This window comes from Protopterus annectens, chromosome 8.part1, assembly GCF_019279795.1.
Source record: "Protopterus annectens isolate FY-2018-M chromosome 8.part1, PAN1.0, whole genome shotgun sequence".
Lineage (NCBI taxonomy): Eukaryota > Metazoa > Chordata > Ceratodontiformes > Protopteridae > Protopterus > Protopterus annectens.
This window is the reverse complement of record NC_056742.1, coordinates 76808868-76834185: the sequence shown is the minus strand read 5'-3', so window position 1 is coordinate 76834185 and position 25318 is coordinate 76808868. Positions and strand designations below refer to the sequence as shown.

The 25318-nt window shown below is 42.2% G+C and overlaps 1 protein-coding gene across 1 annotated transcript in view; it reads right to left on the bottom strand.

The window, feature by feature from the left end:
- GPI (glucose-6-phosphate isomerase) overlaps window positions 1–25318 on the bottom strand; it is a 236822-nt gene that overhangs the window by 66551 nt on the left and 144953 nt on the right. The window contains exon 12 of the mRNA XM_044081684.1: window positions 11538–11690. Within this exon, the coding sequence (XP_043937619.1) occupies window positions 11538–11690 (153 nt within the window). The remainder of the gene's footprint in view (window positions 1–11537; window positions 11691–25318) is intronic.

Here is a 25318-nt window from a genome sequence, read left to right as displayed (position 1 = left end):
CAGCCATAAACAAACTCTACAACAAAAGGAGGAAGCTACTACAAGATAGAGCAAAATCCTTAAAAGGTAAGACACCCTTGATCACTATAAGTAAAAACTAAGAGCTCTCATAAAATCATCCAAAGCAAATTTCGAGAGAAAAATAGCTAAAGACTCAAAAGACAATCATAAGGCCTTCTTTAGCTATGTTAGAAACCTAGGAGGAAACTCCCAGATATGCTCAGAACTAGTTCAAAATGATGTGAAGATTACTGATCCTACAGACATTGCCAACATACTGGCTGACAGGTTCAGTGCAAACTTCTCCCCTCCCCAAAAGGAGAGATATCTATACCAAAGCGATTGCAGCCCCCAAACATCTCCAGCGCCCAAGTGAGAACTGCTCTCTCCAAAGCAAAAACACAGCATCCATGGGACCTGATGGTGTCCCCGGCTGTGTGCTCCACGAACTCAATGAGGAATTAAACCCACAGCTAGGACAGCTGTTTAATCAAAGTCTTACCTCTGGATACGTACCCAGGGAGTGGCGCACTGCAACTGTGGTCCCACTTCACAAAGGCGGTGCCTCCACCGACCCTGGAAATTACCGGCCCATTAGCTTGACAAGCCTCATCTGCAAAGCCATGGAGAGGATCATAATGGACCTCATAAATAAAGACATAGGGAATTTGCAGACTTTGGATCCAACCCAGTTTGGCTTTGTCAAAGGCAGATCATGCCTTTTAAACTTGGTTGACTTTTTCGAAACAGTCACCAAAGCCATCGATGAGGGTAAGGCAGTCCATACAGCCTACCTCGATCTGGCTAAGGCCTTCCATACAATACCCCACTCGGGTATCATTGAAAAACTCATCAGCTTAAATGTTAACCCATACATCATAAGATGGGTTGCAAACTGGCTGAGTGACAGAACCCACAGGGTCAGAGTTGCTGGCGCCATGTCAGACTCAAAGCCGGTCACAAGTGGTGTCCCACAGGGCTCAGTCCTGGGCCCACTCTTGTTTGGCATCTACTTTTCCGAAGTACAAGCAAACACAGGAGGGTTATGGCTGACAAAGTTTGCAGATGACTACAAACTGGGCGCCATAGTAGAAAACACATCTGACACAGATATCCTTCAGAAGGGTCTCACAGAAACGGATAACTGGTGCCAGAGCCACGGCCTAAAGTTAAATGCCAAAAAATGCATAGTCATACCCTTAGGGAAAAACAAGGTTACCCCTAGCTACCAAATAGGTGGCAATCCACTGAGCACAGAAGAAGTTATCGGGGACCTGGGGACCCAGGTTGATAGTAGTCTGTCATTCAACACCCATGTAGCTAAAGTAGTTAGGAAGACCTTCTACATTGCCCACCTTATCATGAAGGGATTCTCATCTAGATCAAGGGAGGTCATAGTCTCCCTTTACTCATCACTCAGACCAATGATTGAGTACAATGCCCCATTCGGAATGTATCTGACCCGACACTTGCAGCAGCTGGAGAGGCCACAAAAGTTCCTCACCAAAAGGATAAAGGGTCTCAAAAATCTGTCCTATGCTGCCCGACTGAAAGAACTCCAGCTTTATCCAGTCGCTTACCACTTGCTCAGAGGTGACCTTTGCCTAACATACAAGGCCATGTCAAACCCAGATTTGATGAATATGCTTCACCTCAAAAAATCTAGATCCATCAGAGCCACAAGGGCGGGAGACTTAAACCTCGACACGGCTATTAATAGGACGTGCTGGAGGGATAGATTCATCCCCCAAAGACTCCCTATGCGGTGGAACAAAATCCCGGTACATGTGAGACAGAGCACCTCGCTGGCCTTGTTCAAGAGAAATCTCTTGACCAATGGATGGGAGATTGAGGTAATCCCTGGGGTATATCTGCGGTGTCACTGCTCGACAGAGGCACAGCAAAATAATGGGTATAGTTCCCCATACTAAAGGGGTGGCGTAAGCCACAAAACGATGGGCTAGGCTTGTAAATGCCCTCGGGCAGATAGCCTAGTATGAACCTATGAACCTATTTACAGAACTTATTTTATAGTCATGCCAGAATTAGTCAAGTCAAAAACTAAGGGGTTTGTAGATGTGGTACAAATAGCAGGAATTTAACTGCTACTCTAGGGATCTATTCTGGAAGGGAACAAGTAATACAACAGAAAAGTTCCACAAAAACATTGACAGTAGTGGAGGGTGTACACATGTTAAAACACATTTTATGAAAGGGAGCATATTTAGGTGGTGTGTACATTTCTATGGTGTATGGAAACCTAATTTGGTATATTTCTTGTTTTCCTGTGGAGAACAAGTTAGAATCCATTCAAGAGGGATAGTTTCTAATGTAATAAAATTGGGGCTTGAGCTTGAATCCATTTTTCTTTACATAAATATATATGTTATAGGTGTTAAGTTTCTGAAAAAAAAAAAAAAAAAAAAAAACAGGAGGGCCTATGAAATTTTAAAAATATTAATGTACATGGATCAGTGGGGGTAAGAAAAGTAAGAGAAAAAAGGAATATGAAAGTAAAATGGACATGAAATATGGATATAAATGAAGTAGAGATGGAAAGGAAATTGGGTATAAAAATGAAAGTACACTACATCAAGCCCAAAGGCAGGAAATTTAGAATTTATTTTGAAGCAAGTGATTTTTCAATGGTGCTTTAGTGGACAACCTGCATGAAATATAAAATGCTAGAAGACTTAACAGCTGTAATACCGAAGAGACACTATCACCTTGTTTTTTGTATTTAAAAAAAGGTTTTTGGACATTACTTTCCAGTTCATAAACACTGAATAAAAAACATTGGATTATGGACATGCTGCTGTAATGTCAGGCAGCACAATGCCAGGGCACTTCTATGGGCTAGGCTTGTAAATGCTTCAGGGCTATTGGCCTAGTACACACCTATGAACCTATGGGAGATGCAACGGTTGGAGTGAAAAAATTGAATGGGATAATTTTTTTTTTTACTGCCATTTGTTGTTTATGGAAAAGATATGAAGAACTGCTGTACATAAGATTAGGAAGTAATTTGTGACAAAAATGTTTGTGGTGGAAAGGGTAGGGGAGATGAAATAGGTTTCAAGTGCATTCACAAAAAGATGTAAAGCATTTTACTGCAGTCAAGTGCGATATAAACGCATTAACAGTGAATGTTTAAATGCATTAACAGTGAATGTGTAAATGAAGGATGAAAAAGCAACCCCTACCTCTTTGGCAATAGCCATGGGATCTTTTACAGCCATCTGAGCTACCACCAACTCAAGCAGATGGAGCCTTGATTTAGCGCTTCATCCACGGGATGGCATACTCAAGTGAAAACACCCTCCTTATGCTGCACTGCACTGTCAGTCTATGGTGTGGGAACAGGACCCACAGCCTTCTGCAAAGGCGTCTGCTACCTGTTGTGCCACTGACTGCTAATGAGGAAAAACTGCACAGGTACAGCGTTGCAGGGCATTAGAGAACTGTGGCAGCTTCACTGGAAGAGTGAAGCGTAGACCAGAAAATACTGTTAACAGCCAATACCACTGGTTGTGGGCAGCTACTGAAACTGGAATGACATAATTCGGTTGCTGATGTGTTGTGAGAACAGTTAGGGCTGAAGGAGGGTCTGTTGGAAAAGACCATGTCAAAATTAGGACTGACCGAGGTTATGGTCAGAGAAAGCTATCTAGATTTTAAGCTGGTACTCCGCATCATTCACTTACAATCCTGTGCACAGTTTTGAGACATTTCAGAAAAAGACTCTGGGGAAGATAAGCCACCTATAAGGGGAGTAGCAAGTTACATGCCAAAGCAGCTTGATGGTCACAATTCTGGCACATTAAGAAATGGGAGTGAAGTAGCACTAATGTTAGACTGTACTGATGAAGTGAAACAACCATCCCATGTGGGAGCCTGGTCTGTTTACACAGATGTAGACAGGAAGCATGAAGGGGGAATGACCTTCAAACTTTCAGTAATGGCAGAGATGTAAATATATTTTTCCTTATACCCTTTGCCAACATGCAATTATCTAACGTAGCTGCTTAGCCAGGATTGGCAATTGTGAAATACAGATTCAGTAACATGAATCATTTCATCTGCTGTAGGGAGAACAGAATATTTCCATTATGGAATGGGATGAATACAACTCTTGTATTTGCAAGGTTTTCTCCTAGTACAGTTAAAAAATGGATCCATTCCAACTTGGGAATAAAAGTGTGTTCTGTATTTGACAGATTCCATGAAGCTTCACTGTTCTATACTTCAGTCTAGAATGGCAATTCTATGCCATAACACAGGCTTCACCAACTTTGCACAACTTAATGAAAAATTTAAAGACAAGTCAAAATTTAGGATTGTGTAGCACAAAGAATGCACCAAGTTTACTTTGTTGCTTTTGAAATGACTGCATAACAAATCTATTCAAATGTTTAAATATGAACTGGTGTATTTCATGCGGAAGATCATTTCTGTAAAGCAGTTTGGGTAGCAAGGGAATCTTTTCTTTCCTTCCTCGATGCTGTGCGTGTCTGAAGAGTATTTTGCCAAACTTCTAATGGAGTGTAGAATGACTGGGGAAATGCTAGGCAATCAATTCAAAAACAGAGGTTTTGGCTCGGGATGCTGGTTGAGCCTAGGGCAAAACCTAACAGCTGGTAAACCAGATAGGGAGAAAGGAGAGGACCAGGCACAGGACTATCACAGGAGGAGTCTGCTGCCCTGCCACAGAACCACCATGTGGGATAGAAAGCCTTGTATTGTACTCCAATGCAGAGAGACTGACACGAGGCTCACTATACACAAGTGTGCATCAGCATACTGTTATGCATTCAGCACAATGTAGGAACATGGAAACAACTTGCACATGCATACACAGGCAAAAGGCCATTAATATAAAAACATTTAGATAGTTTTAATGTTTACATGTTAAGCACACCAAAACTAACAGTGCTTTATGTAGGACTAGCATGGTTAGGCTTCTACAGAGGTATTGAAGGGCTGCAAGTCAGAAATTACACCATATCATACATTCATGTGCTCCTCTAAAACAATGAAGTGAATTATCTTTGGTGCAACTTGTTCAGCCATTTGTAGCATGAGCTACAGTCAAGAGGGCTTCATCCCTCTACTTCACTCATACTACAAATTGTTGCACAAGTGAATTAGAGGGATGAAGCCCACCAACTATAGCCTAGGTCACCCAAGACAGTAGAGACTTGGGCAACTAGCAAACCTGAAGGGATTGTGCCTGGAGGGAAGGAGAAGGATTGTGTCTACGACAAATTCCTCAAGTTCTAGAACACCAAGACACAAATGCATTGGTGGGCTGGATGAGGTCAATTTTAAGGCCAAGAGCAAGTATGCCCTTTAAAGATCACATTTCACTGCTCACCCACTAGCTTTTCCAACCAAAGGTGCTACCAGCACAGAGGCCTAAGCAGGATTACTTCTAACTTGCTCATCTCACAAAGCATTCACTGGTTGCCAGGAAACCCCTAGCACCTGTAGACAACTACACAATGCCCTTCATATGCAGCCTCTTGAAACAAAAACCTCCAGGTCACGCCAGGCAGCTACACAGAAAAATTAGGAAATAGCAATGGAATGGAGTCGCCAGACATCAGACAAGCAGAACAGAAGCAAATAAAGTGATGAAGCTCCCAGAATGCGTTTGTACACCCATCTTTTACAATGTTTATGGTAGCAGTGGAGTTCACATCGCACTTCAATGAATCGCCAAGTTACTGAAAAATTCAGGAAGAACTCATTTCACTGAATAATTAGTCCAAAAATATTCAGGCAATCACCATGGTATGGATTGTGTATCAGTGTTTCACTCTTCTGTGGTTGTGCTACCATAGAGTTGACGTCAAGGGATGTGGGACAGCCTCCCGCAAAAGGGGGGTGCCCCTTCTACTGAAGTGCCTTTCAGTGACTTACTTCATGTACATCAAGTATAGGAAAACAAAGTTTATACAATTTTTCAATTTAATTTGTAAACGGTACTTTTTAATACAACTGTCACAGGTTTTTTTTGGATGGACAGTTTCTGCAATGTGCGACCCTGTCTGCGGTCTATGCAAGATAAAAGCATTTACCAAATCAGTGGCAATACATTTGGTTTAACTGTTTAATCTTTTCTAAAGTACTACTATTCTAAGAGTTTATTCAACAAGTTGGAGTTTTGGAGTAGTCACATATTTCAAGCATTTACATAAAACAATGAGCACATACCATTTCCTACATAGTCACTTTAAGGACTTATTCCAGTGAGTGATGAATGTACTTTGACCATTACAGCAAATACAACTGGAGAGTGAATGACTGTATGGACTGACTTTCCGAGTCAGCAGATGGTCCCACTTTACGCAGAGGGGTTACCATTGCTGTCCATTCTATAAGAACAAAGCCAGTCTGGAGGATGTGGTTAAATGAAGATCCTAAAGGGGCTGGTAAGTATTAATTTAAAGCAGTTTAAAAGGCAACCTGGTACACTGACAGGCCCTGCTGAAGCTGTGTTTTCAGCTGTAGACAGCACAATGGCAACCTGTTCTTTGGGGACAATTGGCAGTGGAGTGCACTTCTTGGGGGAGAACTGGGGGTGATCAGGAGGTGAAATTAGTCAAATTTGTCAACTGATGCCATCTACAACTAACTCAAGGGAGACCACTTTGTGATCGGATGTCCCTAGTGGGGACATAACACTTGGGCAGGGGTGCAGAAATCACCCATTTTTGAGTACCAGATCTAGAACATTTGTTCCCTAGTGGGAGTGCAGACTAGCTGCTCCAGGGCATTTTAAATTTACAGAGTCTAGAAATCTTTGGACATCTTTACTGCAAGTGCCTTTGGCTTGTTGGATGATGCTGTACTTGGAACTAGTTGGATACCTTTACATTCACTGAATGTGCATTTCAGTTGCTTTGATGTTCAATGCTTATTTTATTTTTCGATTTGGTTTTCAGTGAACTATCAAACCCATATACACTTGCACATGAGTGCGGTTACCAATTACTAATATCAGACTATGCTGCTGTTTTAAACAGAAAGTTGTATTGGTTGACTGTAGGATAGTCACATGAATCACGTGCGTGAGGTGTGTGCAAGTATTTTGCTAATTAAGGTTAAAAGGCCAAGTATGGCAAGAGACAACTTGCATGCATGTTTTGTAGTGTACACTAGGTAAGGTGATAACTGTGTACTGATTTAAGATTAAATGGACTGGTCACTGCTGTAGATATGACCAGAGCATTCAATACTTAAAATATTAAGAATATTAACATTGGCCACCAGTTACCTAGAGAACAGAACATTCCAAATCCACATTAACCACTTACTGCTAGTCATTCTAAACACCACAGTTCAATTTGGGGCCCCATTCTTTAATACAGATGACCCACATCCCTTGGTGGGGGGGGGTCATACTGTATGCAAATGATACTTTTAAAAGTCAGTAAATGTTCCTCCAACTTCCAGAACAAAGTCTAGATTATGCAACTTGAATAATTACCCAATTAAAACCACAAAACGTGTCTGCAACCTCTTAAAAACTTGCTCATCTCTTCACACCTCTGATAACTACATCACTCAATTTCTGAATACAAATACTAAAGTCCTAACCTTGACCCTTTAATTTTCAGATCATACAGGTTAACAGTATTCTCTACTCTGCATTAGAATCTAAATTTACTCTCCCTTCATTTTTTGAATATAAAAAGATGAGCTCCCCAAACTGGAATACACTATTCCACAGACTGGGAATTTAATGCAGAGTAAAAACCTCCGATCACAAAAATCTGCAGATTTGCCCTCCTTGCTGGTAGCAGATCTCAGCATGGTAACCTCCTACAACAAACAAAATGGCTTCCAGTCACTGGAAAGTCAACTCATCTAGGTACTCTTATTCACAAGACAGATGCTCCAACTTTGAGATGGAGAAACAACCAGATCTTCTCACCAAGTGCAGAGGAGAAAACACAGAGGAGAACACACTAAGCAGGTCTCTAAAACAGCTACTGGAAAACATGCAGTCTCCCAACTAGGCATGGAATTATGGAATATACTACCACCAAAATGAAGAGGCCTGAGATCTCAAGTTCCAAAAGACTTCCTCCAAACACTTGGACAAGGAAACTTGAGTGCAAGTGCTTTAGGGACAGTTGTTAACCTCCCCAATTGCTATCAAACAGCATACTAATTCTAGCAGTTTCCATGAATTGTTGCATATCAATCAATCCATCAAAAACCTTTCCCCAATGTACCACTGCACAAGACTGGTAAAAGCACTTTTATTTACTGTTTACTGGGTAGGTGGGATGGACTAGAACATTTTCAACTATGATCTGAAAGTATAGAAATAAAAGCAAAAATAATATTTCAAGAAGAGTACATAAATGCAAACTAAAATCTTTTTGAGGGCTGGTGTGAGGGGTGAGTATACCTATTGCAGACCCTTAAGCTTAGACTCTACAGAGAAACACTGCAGAGAACAGTAAAACCAAAGTTGCATATACATAAAGACAAACGTTAAGTCCATTTTGAATTGCTTCATTTTTGAAAAGCAGGACAATAAGCTGCATGCTGATGTAATGTTATACCCTCATGGGGGAGGGGGGGGGTGACTGGGAATTATTAGTTGAACGGAAGCTTTATTGGCAACTGTTGAATGCCAGTGTTCCACCAGGAATTAATGACTTCTATTAAACCTACTTTAAAACTCAAAGCTGAAACATTTTTGATTAATAAATTTAATAGTATTAATCAAATTTATTGTTGGAGGCAAAGATTTTTTAGATATCAGTATTTGGTATTTTCTATTTGAAATGTTTTATTAACTTGTTGGTGCTATCAGACTAAGTACTGATATTGTTTATATATTTTGTATATATGGGTGTATCTCTAAATACTTGCGGTTTGGCACCTTCAAAGGCATTTAAAAAGTGAATATATACTTTGTTTCTGATGTTCTGTAGAATTGGAACAAAAGCACTTAAACACTGCACTAAATCCCACAAATGGATTTTTTTTAGTATTTATATAAAAATGGAAGTGCTTACAGGCAAAATGTCACAACACAGTTTTAGAATTTCAGTGATTCTATGGAACTAAAATTGAGGAAATTCTACTGGAATAGTGAGGAATCACATTAAAAATGGCCCAAATGTGCTAGTCTAAGCCATGAAGTTTTGTTAGCCATTCTTGGAGCTCAGGTTTAGTTCTAGGCTAGGGTATCTGTTATTTATCCAGAACACAAATGTGTGGCTAGTGAAATGCTCACAACCATGTTGCAGACAAATGCAAAAAAAAAAAAAGTTTATACAGGATCCGCTAACTATAGCAGGCCAAGGAAACATGCGATTTTATAGAGCAGCAACGATTCATTTATTCTGGTGCAACTGTAAGGTGATATCACAAGGGGTCTAATTTCATAGGTTACACCTGGTTTAAACAGAACAATTTAAAAATCCCCCCACACCCAGGGGCATGTATTTATGCATACAGTTTGGGTACTAGGATGTAGGACCTTCTATGATTTGATGGCTCCTTGCAAGGACTTTTGAAAACTGATTGAAGAGGCATGTGATGCCCAAGAGTTCCCTTGGCAAACGTATGTAGAAACTTTAAACAGGTAGAAGCCGGGAAGCCACACTGGAATACAGAATTGTTGGAAACTGAAACAATTCCATACAAGGACTGTTTAAACCAACACATTTCAATAGTCAATGTATGAAAATTAACAGCCAGACTAAGCAGGTCACATTTGTTTTTAGTTTGATCAGATTTTACAGAACTGTAGCTCGAGAAAAAAAATCATGTGACTAGAAGTGAAAAGTCACTATGACAAATAGAAAGACTAGTTTCTTTGTTCTGATGAAGTTTGATAAATAAAAGCAAACCAGGGATTGTGGACTTTGGGGTGATAAAAAGTTGTCGACTTTATAAAAGCCCATGACAAACTATATTATGTACAATATAGTGCCCTTAAAGTTGACTCATTTAGCCCTGCAAGCAACATTAAGCTTGATTGTATGGATAGATTGCACTACAGTACCCCTTGGAACATGCATCTATTTGAGTTAAAAATGCACAAGTTTAACTTTTACTTCTAGATTTTTTTTCAAGTTATACAAAAGGATTCAGAGCAGAGATTAAAACAGACAAGTCTGAAATGATGTAAATTCACCTACAGAATTCCCCATTTGTTTCACCATGAACAGTCAACCATGCACAAAAGTTAAAGATCAAACTAAATTTTCTGAAAATGTGTATAACCAAAAGATGCGTTACAGTACTTGTTTCAATTGTTAATTAAAATATCTTGGGATACAGACACTACAAACAGCCCTTAACCAGAGATACAGGGCTAGGCTACCTCAAACTTAATGCTGACAAAGGCATAAGACTGTCAGGGGGACTTGCAACAGTTTACAAGATGTAGAAGCAGTATTTCTGTCTTCAAAACTTTCCTGGTCAGCATTTTCTTCAAGTCTAAGCCAGAATCTTAGCACAAGGTGAACAGCAAATTCAGTAGTCTTGTTGGGAAAACAAGCTTTCTGTCCATTAAGTACTTTTCCCCAGATACTAGACCCAATGACAACCAACAAAAGCTGGACTAATTTGATGGCAAAGACTTAAACCTTCAAGAATTCGTATTACATACATATCCTCTCATAAGTTAAAGGGTATACTCTGGATGCAATCCAGAGACACTGCACAAGCTACAGCTAACATGAGGGGGGGGGAGAAGGGGTCCAGTTCTAGAGAAGTCACTTGCTCAAAACTTTATTCCAAGCACCAGAATACTTGGCATCCTGCAAATAGACTGTAAAGAACCTTTTAGATGCTATACCTCAGTTTGAAAATGCAGTGCAGAGACAGAACTACATACCTACAAAGTGGTTGGATGGTTCTGTGGGCTTCTACTACAACACTCAGTCTCTTAAAATTATTAAATGTGTTAGAAATCATGTGCTTCAAAATGACACATTTGTAAAGAAACTTGGGAGAGTGCAGCAACATTTTGTAGATCACCCATTTTAGCTTCTTGTCCTCAAAATCATCCAAACCTGAGGAGACTTGAAATCCCTACTCCCAAAAAAACAAATGAGGAGACAAGTTTCCCCATTCTATTAAGAGTTTAGGTGCTATATTTCAAGTTGGAAAATAGCTTACATTTTTCTCAAGTTTCTATCCTTAACTCAAAGATGGAGCTCCAGTCACTTATTACAGGTATAGGTTCTTCCAGTATGAGCGACCTACAATTACATAAATATACCTGTACATACATGTACACATTTAACAATGTTACCATGACCCTGACTTTGCTTAATAGGATCCACACACTGAACCAAAGCTAGGTCACTACTGTAACTACCCTTTAAGAGAGTTTATATGAAAAGTCAACCCGTCTATGTTCTCATCATGCATCTTCAGCAATAAGCACTATTAAGGACACCCTGCTTTTCATCTTTTGAGTTTGATGTTATCCTTGACTGTATATCTTGTACTCTTCAACCCAAAGTTAAATACAATGAATGTTTGACAATGGCACTTACCTGCTGAAAGTAAGCAGCAAAGCGATGCATATACTGGTCATAAGGCAGCAGGGCATGCGTTTCTGCACCATAGAAATTAGTATACCAAACTCCAAGCATTGCCAGCAAAACTGGTACATTTTTTTCCAAAGGTGCTGTGCGGAAATGATTATCCTAACAAACAGAAAAATTAAGCATTAATGAACAAGGGCCCACAGTTACTGAATCCAAGTTGAAACACTAACAGCGCAACTCAGGACATTTATAATGGTTACCAATTTTACATTAGACAGTATGCCTTGGGTCTCACATTGCTGTTGCAGTGAGACAAGCCATACTTATTTTTAAGTTGTGATAATGAACTGAAAAACATTTAAACTGCTAGCAGGGAAGCAGCTGTCCTGGATTTATTAATTCCATTTTATAGAGGTCTTTCCCGTAGCTACAGTACCATAGCACATTACTTCAATATGCAGTCAAAGGAACTTAAACATTAGAAAACAACAAGCACGTTTAGTGGCAAATCATGTCTCTGGAAAGGCACCTTAGTTTCGTGTTTAAGTTTTGAAGTTAGTTAATTCCACTGCAAACAAGGAGAGAAAGCAGAGGCACACATTTTGACCATTCTTCATATAATGAATTACATGTTCCATACACCTTCTAGATCACCAAAAGCACTAGGCCATAGCCAGTAAAGATCTGTATGCCCGGATAATCTCATACCAATACCCAAAAAGAATTTAGCCAGAATATGAATGGCTTTGTAAACTTGGGAGTGTGGACAGAGGACTAATCCAGGCAGATGCAGATGAAGTTAGAGCTCAAGACCCGGCTGGGCAGTTAAGGCCAGAAATGTTAGAGGAAGCAAAGGTCAGCTCAGTTCTTTGCCAGACATTGTAACATCTTCGCTCACATGCACAGGCAATTTTGGCTGGTGAAACCATGCAAATAGATGTTGCAAACTTCTCACAACAGATTCTCCAAAAAAGGGAATGAAATCTTCCCAGGCCCAGATGCAGTGCCCAACTTCTGGTTAAAAGCTCTGGTTGCACAATGATTTAGCTATGAGTAAGAACTAATTTATATGTGCACCCTGAAGACACCAACCAATAACTTGCTTTCTGACAGCATATAAACTATACACTGGAACGGATGCTGAGTCTATCATTTAGAAAACCATTACAACAGCAGAGTAAAAAAGTCATGGAACACAGGATCATTTGTTATTAAAGTCATAGTGTAGAAGTTTAAAGAGGAGAAGTATGGCATGGATGGACTATAAAAAAAGCATTTGATAGTATCCCACATTCATAGATAAAAAAAAAAAAAAAAAAAAAAAAAAAATAGTGACCATGAAAAACAGTGGCAGACCACTTTGCAATTAAACCATGATAGACAAATTATTATTCTAGGGTGACTGTCACCACTGCTATGCTGCCTCGTCCTTAACCCATTAAGCTGTCTACTTAACAGCTTAGGCCATGGCTATAATTTGAGGCCATGGCTATAATTTGGCTCCTAGGAAACACTTAGACTACTCATGTTCTCTGTCGATTAAATGTGTACAACTCTGATGAGGAACTGAAAGCACAACTACAAGTTGTCAAAACTTGCAGATAATACAAGAATGTCATTTAGTCTTGATAAATGTGCAAGAGCAACCTTTAAAGCAGGAAAACTGCAGCACCAAGAATCGGTTTGGGACAAGAATGTGATATAAAAGAACTTGAAAAGAGGGGAGTGTAAATATTTGGGAATTGGAGCAATAAAACATGAACAAATGCAAATAAATCTTAGTAAGGCATACTTTAAAGACAAATTAATCCTGAAAACAGCATTAACATCTAGAAACAAAATCCAAGCTATAAACCTATTTGCTCTTCCTGTCCTAACTTAGTTTTGGAGTGACTGACTGGCCCCAAAACATGTTGGATAGATTAGATAGGAAAACAAGGGTGCTTCATACTCTATTGTTTTTTGTAATAAAGAGTACATACCAAGATTATATATTCCCAGTTCCGAAGGAGGGATGGACCTCCTTGAAATTGCATGTATAGATCTGCAATTGTGGGACTCCACACATTTACTGACATCTGAAGACCCAAACAGATTTATTCTCATCATATCTCAAAACTTTCACTAAGATGACTTCTCTGCTTAATCTAGCAGAAGCATATCAGTGCTAAGCAGGAATGGGAATCAAACCAGTAGATAAAAATCAGGCAGCAAGTGAATGTGCCAAGAAAAGAAAAAAAAGTTGTTCTTACCATAAAGTTCCATGTGAGTTCATCTCTCCTTTGATCTTACACGTGGGTTCGAAGCCGATCCATCGGCTCTGAGTCAGCCACTTTCCAAGCTCCAGATCTCGGAGAAGCTCAAGACACAGTCCCTATCCCATGATGCTCTGCTGCCAAACCCCAGATCTAGTTTGCTGAACCCAGCAAGAAACGCAACTAAGCAACCCAATATAAGAGTAAATATTTACTATTAGTTAAAGATAACCTGGCTGACAAGAGGATACTAGTAAGATCAACCAGACCACCAGCCATACCCTTTCTTCCAGTACATGGAGGGGGAAGGTGAGAGGGAGTGTAAGAACAAAGGCGAGATGAACAACTCACATGGAACATTGCTAAGAACATAACTTCTTTATGTGAAGTTGTTCAATCTCGCCGTTTGTTCTTACAAGTGGGTAGCGTCCCAAGCACCCTAATCCTGGGCGGGTCACGGGAGAACATTCCTGAGAACGGTGGAACCAAAGGAAGCCCTGTCCCTAGAGGCCCTGTCCACTCTGTAATGAGCAATGAACATAGGAGGTTTGGACCAAGTAGCAGCTGCACAAATGGTGTCCAAAGGTAAATGAGCTGCGTGAGCTAAGGATGGAGAAACGAGCTGCGTGAGCTAAGGATGGAGAAACAGCCCTGGTAGAATGAGCTTTCACTTTACGTTCTAAAGGTTGATGGAATGAAGAATATGCAAACTTTATACAATCAGAAAGCCATTTGGACAACGTAACTTTGGATACCGAAAGGCTCTTATTGTCTGCATGGGAAACCAATAGTTGATCTGATTGAATTTTTTTTTCTGTCCAAATAAAATCTCAATTGTCTGAACATCAAGCTTATGCAACATGTATTCCAATGTACTGGCATGATGCCTGAAAAGTGGGAAGTTCAATGGACTGGTTCAAGTTCGCTTCAGAACAGACCTTTGGGAGGAAGGATGGATTTGTTCTTAAACACCCTGTCAGGGTGAAAGACTAAATATGGGGGCCTAATAGAGAGTGCTTGAAGTTTAGAAACTCTACGCACCGAAGTAATGGCCACTAAGAAAATAGTCTTCCAAGAAAGGAACTTCAAAGAACATGATGCGGGCTCAAAAGGGGGAAGCATGAGTTAAGACGGCACCAAATTTAAATTCCAGGGAGTAATCTGATGTCTGATAGGGGGTCGAAGGAGAGTCCCTTTCAAAAAGGCTTTACATAATCTGTGGGACATAATGTTAGAACCTCCACATCCCACATGGAAGTTAGATATGGCAGCCAATTGAACCCTTATAGTAGCGGCTACTGCACCACCATGGAAAAGTGAAGTCAAAAATTCCAGAATGCTATGAATAGGGTGATAAAGGGATCAATACCATGTTGAGAAGCCAAATGACCAAATAGTTTCCATTTGCTGTTGTACAGTTTCCTGGTGTAGACTTTATGAAAGGAAACCAGAATATGCTGAACCGCAAGAGACAAATCATGAGACCTGGCTAGGTTGGGAAGTGCAGCAGCAAAGCTGTCAGTTTGAGGGATACAAGAGAGGGGTGAAGAACTCCCAACAAATGAGTCAGGTCTGGCACTGAGTCCAGAACCCAAGGTTCCTCCCACTTAGTATTGTTGAAGGAAGGGGAACCATATCTGCAGAGGCCAAAATGGGGCCATCAGAATAACAGTCCTTCCCAGGCTTTTGGCTTTCTAAAATTTTGGGATCAGTGAGGATGGAGGAAAGGCATATAGGAGACCAGAGGGCCAATCGTAAGAGTTCATCCCCTGGGATGTCCCCCAGTGGAGGGTACAGGGCAAAGTAGCTTCTGCATTTGGCATTCATCGGGGATGCAAAAAGGTCGCAGAAAGGCTGGCCCCATTTGCGGAATATCCTTTCCGCTACTCGTTCTTTGAAGGAGCACTCATGAGGCAACAGAATGGCTCTGATCAATTTGTCCACTATCACGTTGGATGACCCCGGGATGTGCGTTGCTATCAGGAAGCGCCTGGTGGATACAGCCTACTGCCAAATTCTCAGGGCCTCTCGGCATAAGGGGTAAGATCTGGTTCCCTCTTGCTTGTTGATGTACCAGACTACCAACATGTCTGTCTGTATTGCAATTGTCTCTCGAGGTAGAGAGTCGTGAAAGCTAGGAACACCACTCTCAACTCCAAGACATTGAAGTGCAAACTGGATTCCATCTCTGAACAAGTACCTTGGACAGTTCTCTTCCCTGACAGCCCCCCCCCCCCCCACCCTATCAGGGAAGCATCCATGGTCACTGTGGCTGTGGGAAGGGGGAGTACAAATGGAGGACCTACAGTAACTTGGTGTCTGTTCAACCACCAAATGAGGTCCTTTTTGCAAGTATTTGTCAGCAGAATCTTGTGTGACATTGGAAGTTAAGTCCACTGTGTGAAGAGCAACCACTGGAATATACTCATGTGCATACGCCCCAGGGGAACTGCTACGACAGTCGCTGCCATGGTGCCCAACAGCTTCAGAACGTGGAAAGCAGGGACTTTTCCATCAACAAAAGGGATACTTGGTTTCGTAAAGAGATTACTCGTTCTTGAGGCAATCTGACCAGGGCGGTGGTGGTGTCTAGATCTGCTCCTATACAGGAAATGTGCTGGGACAGCAATAAAGCAGATTTTTCGAAATTTAAGGTTATGCCCAACTGGGAGCACAGGCTGATAGTGTAATCCCCGGCATGAACCAATTGATGCCTGGTGGTGGCAGTGAGGAGCCAGTCAGAGATATAGAAACACCCGGAATCCTAAACGTCTCAGGTGAGCCGTGACCACTGCCATGCATTTGGTGAACACTCTGGGGGCTGTGGTGAGACCAAAGGGCAGAGCTTGGAATTGGTACCGACTGGCCCCCAGCTGGAAACACAAGTTCTCTGGATGGCCTGGCCATTTTGATGTGGTAGTATGCATCCTTGAGACCCATCGAGCAGATACAATCACCCGTTTCGAGAAACAGGAGTATCGACTGAAGCGTGACCATCCAGAACTTTTCCTTTTTGACAAAGGTATTTAGTTTGCCGAGGTCGAAGATGGGCCTCCAGTCCCCTGTTTTCTTTGGAACTAAAAAGAACCCGGAGTAAGTTCCAAATCCTATCTGGTCTGCCAGACTGGCTGGATGACTTTCAGCAGCCTTTGAATTTCAATGGCTGCTAAATTCCGCAAACTGGGTGGAATGTCTAGGATTTTTGCACAAATGGAAGGGATTCTGAAAAGGGAATGTAACCTCTGGTAATTATGCTTTTTTACCCAGGAATCTGATGCAATTCCTAGCCAGGTGTCTGGGTATAAAGCCAAGGGACCCCCGACTGCCTCCAGAGCAGGACGATCGGGCCTCCTCTCAGGAGTGCTGATAGGGCTTGCCAAGGAACTGCTCCCAGTCACCCTGGTTCTGCAGACCCCCTCTGCCACCTGGGCGGCATCTACCATTATACCCCCCTCCTCTGCCCATGGAAGGGGGTTCACTACGTGTGTTCTGGAAAGCTTCTTGGGACTTCTGGAACCACATTTTTCCACCTTTCTGCCCTTTGGGGTATGGTCTAGTGGGGATGGAAAAACGGACTCCTGTGGCAGGTAGTCTTTCCTTCCTGCTCACACTTAGTGAGGTCTCCTTGACTTTAGGCCCAAACAAGGAACAGCTATCAAATAGGGTATTAAAGAAGACTTGAAGGCTTCTGCAAAGGAGCATTAGCGCATCCAGGATAGTCTCTGCAGAGCTATCGCTGAACCTGCTGCACGGCTCGATCCCTCGGTTGCATAAGAAATGAGCTGCATGGACAAGTTTACAATGGAATTAAGGGTGTTAAGCTGTGCCATCACTTTCTCGGAGACATCATGTGTTGCCCTGTAGAGCATCTCCAAGCTCTTTGAGGAGATCTCGTTGAAGACTGGTAAAGTGGGTCAAATAGTTAAGCGATCTCATTGCAAATGTCGTAGAACTAAAGATGCGTTTCCCATACCGGTCCATAGTCCTGGAATCTCTACTAGGAGGATGGACATAAGAAAAGATCTGACATCTTTCTTGGTGGCCGCCGCCACCACCATGGCATCAACGGGGACTCCCTTTGTAAGAAAGGACTTATCCTGAGGGGAGGTGATATTTGTTGGGCCTCCGAGGGACCGGTTCCATGGAATCAGGACTCTCACTCCTTTTGAGCGATCAAGTCCATTAATTCGTCGAAAGGTGGAGTAAACCAGGAGGTGGAAGGTCGAGACCCAAAGGCCTTCAGGAGCACAGACTGATCTTCAGTAGGGGTAAGGGACTGCTAGTCACCCCTCTGTTTAAGTATTTCTAGGATGTCTGCAAGTGAGACATCCTCCGAGGGGGACCGTGGGGACCCTTCCAATTCCTCTAAGTCAAGGATTCCTGAGGGGAATCCAAGTGCCTCCTCTTGCACAGTCTCTTCCTAGGTACTTCAGTGGTCTGGTGAAGTCTCCGTAGAGCAGGAGTCGCCTGATGAGGTTACCTGAGGCTCTGGGTCTCGACGCTTTGTAGGAACCTGTGATGTAGAGACAGAACTGGGCCCTTTAGGGGAGGAAGAGGAAGGACCTGAAGAGGTAGAAAAAGTCTTAAGACATAACCTTCCTCATGGCGTCGAAGGCACCAGTGTCTCGGTCCAAGGAGTCTGCCAGTTCTGAAGAAGACTGCAATCTCCCCAGGGCAGAGACCATGAGCTCCGAACCAGAGGATGGAGCAGAGCTCAACTGCGCCGAGGCCCTGAGTGGAAGAGTCAGAACAGAAGCCTCTGTTACTCTTCCCCCCCCAGACCCAGCGAGAGAGTCAGCTCAGAGACCCTTCAATCAGAACTGAAGATGTCAAGGTAGACTGGGCCGAAGGCACTGGAACAGGCCTCAGCTCAGAGGGCTCCACAACTAGCAGGTCCTCACCTTCCTGCTCCGAAGGCTCAATTGATCTCAGAGGAGCAGAAACAGTGACAGGGGAGGTGTCTGGCTTCGATGCCAGTTGAGATGAAGCTGAAAGCAATTTGGCCAAGGCCAGGTTCTCCAAGAGTCTCTCCACCACATGGTTCACAGACATCAGAGAGGGTCCTGGAAGAATGGGTCGAAGGAGCTGAAGAATCCACTGACTGAAAGATCGGAGAGTTTTAAAACCTCCGGTACCAGTTCCAAACTCGGGACTTGGCTCAGAGGCAAAGGCTCGGTGCTTGGCTCCGAGGGCTGAGGAACCAGCGACCAAATCTTCCCTGAGGTGCTCAGAGCCAATGACTTGGGCTCCGATGACACCTTGGAAGACTTTGACCCCTTCGAAGATTTGGAGGTCTGTTCAGACAAGTCTCTAGGAAGTCTGATTTTAAGAGGCCTTTATCAATAAGCCTTGTATGCCTTTCCAGCATAATTCTGCCACTAAAAAAAAGAGTGGCAGATGAAACAGTCCTCTTGCAGGTGTAAAGGCCCTAAACAATAAACACATGAGGTGTGGTGGTCGGTGATTGACATCTGTCCACAGCCACACCGCTTTAATCCTGATCTCGGTTTTTCAGACTGGTAAAAAAATAAGAAAACAGTACAATTGCTAAGGTTCAGATCCCTGAACTTTGCAAATATTAAACACACTAGCAATCTCACAAAACGTTCAGAAACCTGAACACTCACTATTTCACTGACAGAGCCCTGTCAAACTCAACTAAAGAAACGGCCAGAGGCCTAGGAGCAACCGCTCCTACAAAACACAAAGCACACGCCAAGTATCTCAAAAAAAAAAACCACAAAGTAATTTAGACTACAATTTTATACCACAAACTATCAGTTAGAAAATTTTCTGCCAAAATACAAGAAAAAAGGGTACTGGCCCAAGCTTCTTGTGAAGAATACGAGATCTGTTGCAGCGGCAAACTAGATCTGGGGTTTGGCGGCAGTGCATCATGGGATAGGGACTGTGTCTCGAGCTTCTCAGAGATCTAGAGCTTGGAAAGCAGCCGACTCGGAGCCGATGGATCGGCTCTGAACCCAAGTGTAAGAACAAACGTCGAGATTGAACAACTTCACATTACAAGGTAAAGGGCCAAATGAGAAGGCAAGACATGTGGAAAATGCATAAATATAGTTGCAAGTATAGAAAATTTCTGGAAGAGTCTCATGCTGCTCAGAAACGAACACAGGAATGGTAATTCAAATAGAGAGATAAAAGGTTAATATTTGCAGTCCAAGATAGTGGGGCTATGTACATGCTTGTTTACAAAGTCCATTGAACATGTGGGAGAAACGGACAAATTTAGGTTTTGTAAAACCAAATTTGAAACAGTCGCACACCTTGTTGCTGGTTGCAAAATACTAATGGCAGGGGGGCTGTATACTGAAAGGCGTAACAATGTGGCAATATTTGCACTGGGGATTGTGTAAACATCATGTTACTTAAAGTGGCTGAAACACTGGAAACAAGTCACAAACCATCATAGAAAATAAAGTCTACATCACATGGGATCGCCCATTACCAACAGTTCAAAAATGAGATGCCAAAACTAGCTGCATTGGTGCGTGAAATGACAAAGTAGCACTGATCATCGAAATCGCCGCACCCAGTGACAGAGTGCATTGTGTAGAGACACAAAGTCATAAAATATCAGGATTTGCAGGCAGAAATAAGAGCAATGCAGAAAAAGATACCCAAACAGTTCCAATAGTAGTAGGAGCAACAGGTCTTAAAAAAACATTTACAATCGTATTTAGACACATTACCAATACATGTAACCCCAAATGAAATGTACTGGGCACATTGCAGGTGCTGCAAACAGAACTTCTGGCTGACAAAAGATTGAAACAATACTAATTTCATGAACTTTAAATCATACTTGGACTTGGCAATGGGGTCCATTCCAGTCATGGTATTTGAAACTCAAAAGGCTTGGAGGAATTAAGAAAGGAAAAACTCAATATTCAAATAGTACTTCCTGGGAAATTAAGTTAACCATTACACCCAACTTGGTCACAGAATGAAACCCACATCAGGTCAAGTCTTCTCCCCTTTCTTGCATACAAAGGGCCAGACTAACTGGAATCAAAGGAAATAAACGTAAGCCATACAGTTCTTGTGCTAATCGGCAGTAATATGGATCCAGCTGCTGCTCAGATTTCTTTGTGAAGTTACTGCCAAAGAATACCAGCAACCACTAAAACCAAACAGGCAAGGAAAAGCCTCAAAGTGAGAATTCCAAAGGGAAATGGACTGGCCATTAGAGTTGTGTTCTTTATATGTGGCCAGTATACATATGGATCCCATCCTCGCATCACCACCTTAACCTATTAAATACCGGTCTAAGCAAATTTGAGACTACAAAATGGCAATCAATTGCTCAAATATATGCAGTATATCAGTCACATTAAGGCATGTTGGATGAAGAATAACATTACATTCCTTGCATGAAGCTCCAGCTGTATTGGAAGCAAATGTTACAATCAATCACAAACAGTGAAAAGAGTCTTTGGTCTCCTTAGTTCTACAATCCTATCCAGATAAGAGGAAGGTTAGCTAAGCTTTTATACATGCAGGACAATGATTTCTATTTTTAAAAATCAAATGGATTCAGAGTGGATACAGACAGCTGATCAGACATAAGTAGCAGAAGTGTGAAATATTGCATAGCAGGAAGCAGTTTTATTTGATCAGACTGCTAGAGTATCACACAATATAAAAATACTGTCCCATCTGTTCTCTTGAAATGGCTGTGCAATGCCACAAGTTACCAAGTACCCAATCCCATGGTTTGGGTAGGCTTCCTTTACATGCTATGCCAAGATACAGGAAAACAGCACAACATTCCTTATGCAACCATGAAAGCAGTAAAGCAACCACATTTTCAATTGTTCATGTTCACACAAACAATAACACTTGTAGTGAAGCACTAAAATTATATATCTTAACGAAAATTACAGTGAAGTACTGACAGGTACACCAAGTGCTTGAGAAACCAAGGACTTGAAGGGACAGAAGAATTGCAACACAATTCCTCTTCTAGGCCAGGGGTGAATACATGTCAGGGTATACAGTCCGTTTCAGTGCTGATAGCAATAGCAGGAATACGACAGACTGAAGCAAAACAGGCAGATGGGCAAATAAGATACATTGCTATGTTGGGACACTTACAGCACTGCAACCCTCCCATCTATAGTGTGGTAAGGGTAGACCAAGACATTAGAAACAGGACATGCATGAAAAAAGAGCTGTACACAGTAGATAACCATGGCATCTCTGATCCCTGGATGTGGGGGAAAGGGCAACAAAAGGAGCTGGGGGGATACCCAAGAACAGTGGCAAGAGCAAAGTTGAGAGAAAAGTCTGAATCCATTACTAGAAATGGATAGCTACAAGCTATGTGGGAAAGATGCAGATCTGAACTGCCACTTGCTTGAGCAGTGTGAGCACAAAACATTGCACCCATGGAGTACAAGCCCGTGCGTACATGTCCATGTGCAAAGTAAGCAGAGAGCATGCAGAGATGCATTCCATGTGGTTGGCAGCACAAAGCAAAGCTCAGAGAGATGTAAAGGGGAATGCTTCACCTGACTCATGGTAGAGAGAATGAACGGGCTAACAAAGCATCTTAAGCAAGAATGAATGGGTCAGAACTCTCAACTAAGGAAATGCCTGACTCATACCCAACCCCCATGTAACCAATAGCCCAACTGGGTGAGGTCATGCAGCAGGTCGGAGGAGTTTAAATGGCTAAAGTAAACTTAACTGAAAGCAAGATAAAGATTTACAACTAGGTAATTACCAATGCAAACTAAAGGAGTAGTAAGTCTAGCCTTGGATACCAAAGACTTAAATGGTCAAACATGGTAGGTCTTCATGATCTGTGGAAAAAAGTTAAAGGTGCTAGAGTTTTCTCCAACATCCAGGATAGGAAGAAGAAACTCTGGGATAAAGTAGAGTAGAAGATGGAGTTTTCCTTTAGAGTTAAATGTCATTTGCTTTTCTTAAACTGTGGTCATTAGCAAGTCTTTCAGCTTATAAATGAATATGAACCAGAGTGGTTTTAAAGTGAATCAAAATGTGCCCACATTTACAGTTCTTAAATCTTAATGTTCCTGAAGCTTTACTTTGTGTGGTTTACATCCACTGGGCATGGAAACAGGAAACCATGATCAAAACTGAAGGCAAACAGAAAAGAACCTGTGAATGGAACCTGTGACTTATGCAGTCAGCAATCAGTTCTGCCTTGATTTCTGTTAATTGCATAATGATCTGAAGTTTTAGGAAACAACCTCAAGCTTTGAAACCCCTTGCCTGTGAACCACCTATGCTTGGACTTGCAACTCCTAGTGATGTGTGCAAGCATACAGCTGTTTGCATATTTAAAAAGTGCTGCCCCAGAAACAGCTTACAATGAGAGGAGGGGCCCACCCTAGAAGCAAGAACACCAAGAAAAATGAAGTTAGGGAGCAGCAGCCTCAGATGAGGTTACAGCAGATATGATAAAGATGCTGGGTGAGGTAGGGGAGAAATGGCTCCTGAGGGTATTAATAGTGTGGAGCGAAAGGAGTATCCCAGATGACTGGAGAATAAGCATACTCATGCCAGTGTACTAGAACAAAGGGGAAATCAACTGTAGGCGTTAGAGGCAAACTTATCAAAATGCAAGAAAGTTCTGGAGAGGGCGATTGATATAGATGTGCAGAGGAGTAGAATGCAACACTGGAAAGGAGCAGTTTGGATTCAGATCAGGATGCAGCATAACTGACCTGATGTTTGCAGTGAGACAGATACTTAAGCTAGAGATGAGGAGTGTCCCAACTAGGCATTCCTAGACTTGGAGAAAGCATATGGCAAGGTCCCAAGAAAGCTGATCTGGGCAGTACTGCAATAGTCCGAAGTCCAAGAAACACTGGTGGAATTAGTGCAGGCCATGTACAAGGACTAATGACTCAAGTATGAGCAGTGTTCAGCCTGAGAGGGGTTCCCAGTGGGAGTGGATGTACACCGGGGTTCAGCTCCAAGCCCACTGCTGTTCGTACTGCTGATGGGACTACACTAGCCAAACAGGTCGGAACAGGAAGATCAAAGCTGCTGTATGCAGACGATGTAGCATTACAGGCAGACTGAGCTAGAACTTCAGCAAAGGATAGGAGAATGGAATGCAAAACTGAAGGCACATGGGATGAAACTAAGCTAAGACTGTGGTAATAGCAACTTGCAGAAATCAGAAGCTGAGAACAAAGATAGAAGGGAATATAGTGGAACAGGTTAATAACTTCAGGTATCTTGGGAGGGGTGGTTGATAAGGGAAGTCTGAATGAAGAGGTCAAAGCCAGAAGTGGGGCTGCAGCCAAGTGGCATAGTGTGTCAGGTGTAGTCTATGACAGAATGCCAACAAAACTGATGTGCACGATGTACAAGACAGTGGTGCGACCAGTACTACTATATGGTACAGAAATCTGGGCAGTAAAGTCAGAACAGTTGAAGCTGAGGTGATGGAAATGAAGTGCCTGAGAAAGGTGACAGGATGCACACTGTGGGACAAACGAAGAAATGGGGACAAAAGCAGAAGCTTAAGCATCTCCAATTGTAAAAAATATGAAAGAGAACACATAGTGGTTTGGACACGTGCAGAACAGAAGACAATCTGGTGAGGAAGATTTGGGACAGACAGGAAGGTAAAAGGAAGTGAGGACATCCAGCAAAGAGGTGGATGGATTGTGTGAAAAGAGATCTGCGACAGTCAGGCACGAGTGTTGAAGGAAGAAGTGCGGCACTGAGAGACAGTTAACATGATACCCCAACCCCATGTAGAAAAATGGGAAAAAGGGGGCTAATTACTTATGTAAAGGAGAGGTTTATTCATTTTAAGATGGCGAATGGGGACTAGTCTGCAGACCTGGTGAAAGCTTAAACTGCAGACATCGGTCTTTTGAAGAGGGACTGTTTAGAGTCATTACTACCATACAAATACAATAGTGCTCTTATTTTAAAGAGCAAAGCATTATGCTCTTAAGTGTGCCATTCTTGACTGGGGGGTGGTAGCATGCTACTGTGAAATTAGGGCAGGTGCACAGGTACTAGAAGTAATTAGCCTTTCCAGTAAAACTGGAAAACTGCACATATGCAAAACAGTCTGAAGTTTTCTGGTACTCTTGATGCGACAGTACTGGAAGTCATGGAGCTGGGCACATGATCCTGGCAGCAAATGAGTTTAAACCTGTTTAGCAGCCGGCTGGCTAGTGTAAAGCTTACTTGGATGTGGCCACCGTTTGGCCACCGTTTGCTCTTACAAGAGACAGCAGTGCAAATTTACAACATACTCAAAGACAGTCAGCTCAATCTGGTGGCAACAGTGGGGGACTGAGACAGTCCTGTCTCGTCATATTGGCAGCAGCAGGTGTCTGCTGATCATAACTGGCACTATAGAAATTTGGCAAACCAAATGCTGGGTCTTCTAAATCAAGTGAATCTGGAGTTGCAAAAAAAGTGATACGAGTATAAAACATGCTGCATAAAATTATTCCTGGAAGTAAGCCAACACCCAAGTGTTATGTTGATTTAAATGTTTAACTGCTCCATCAC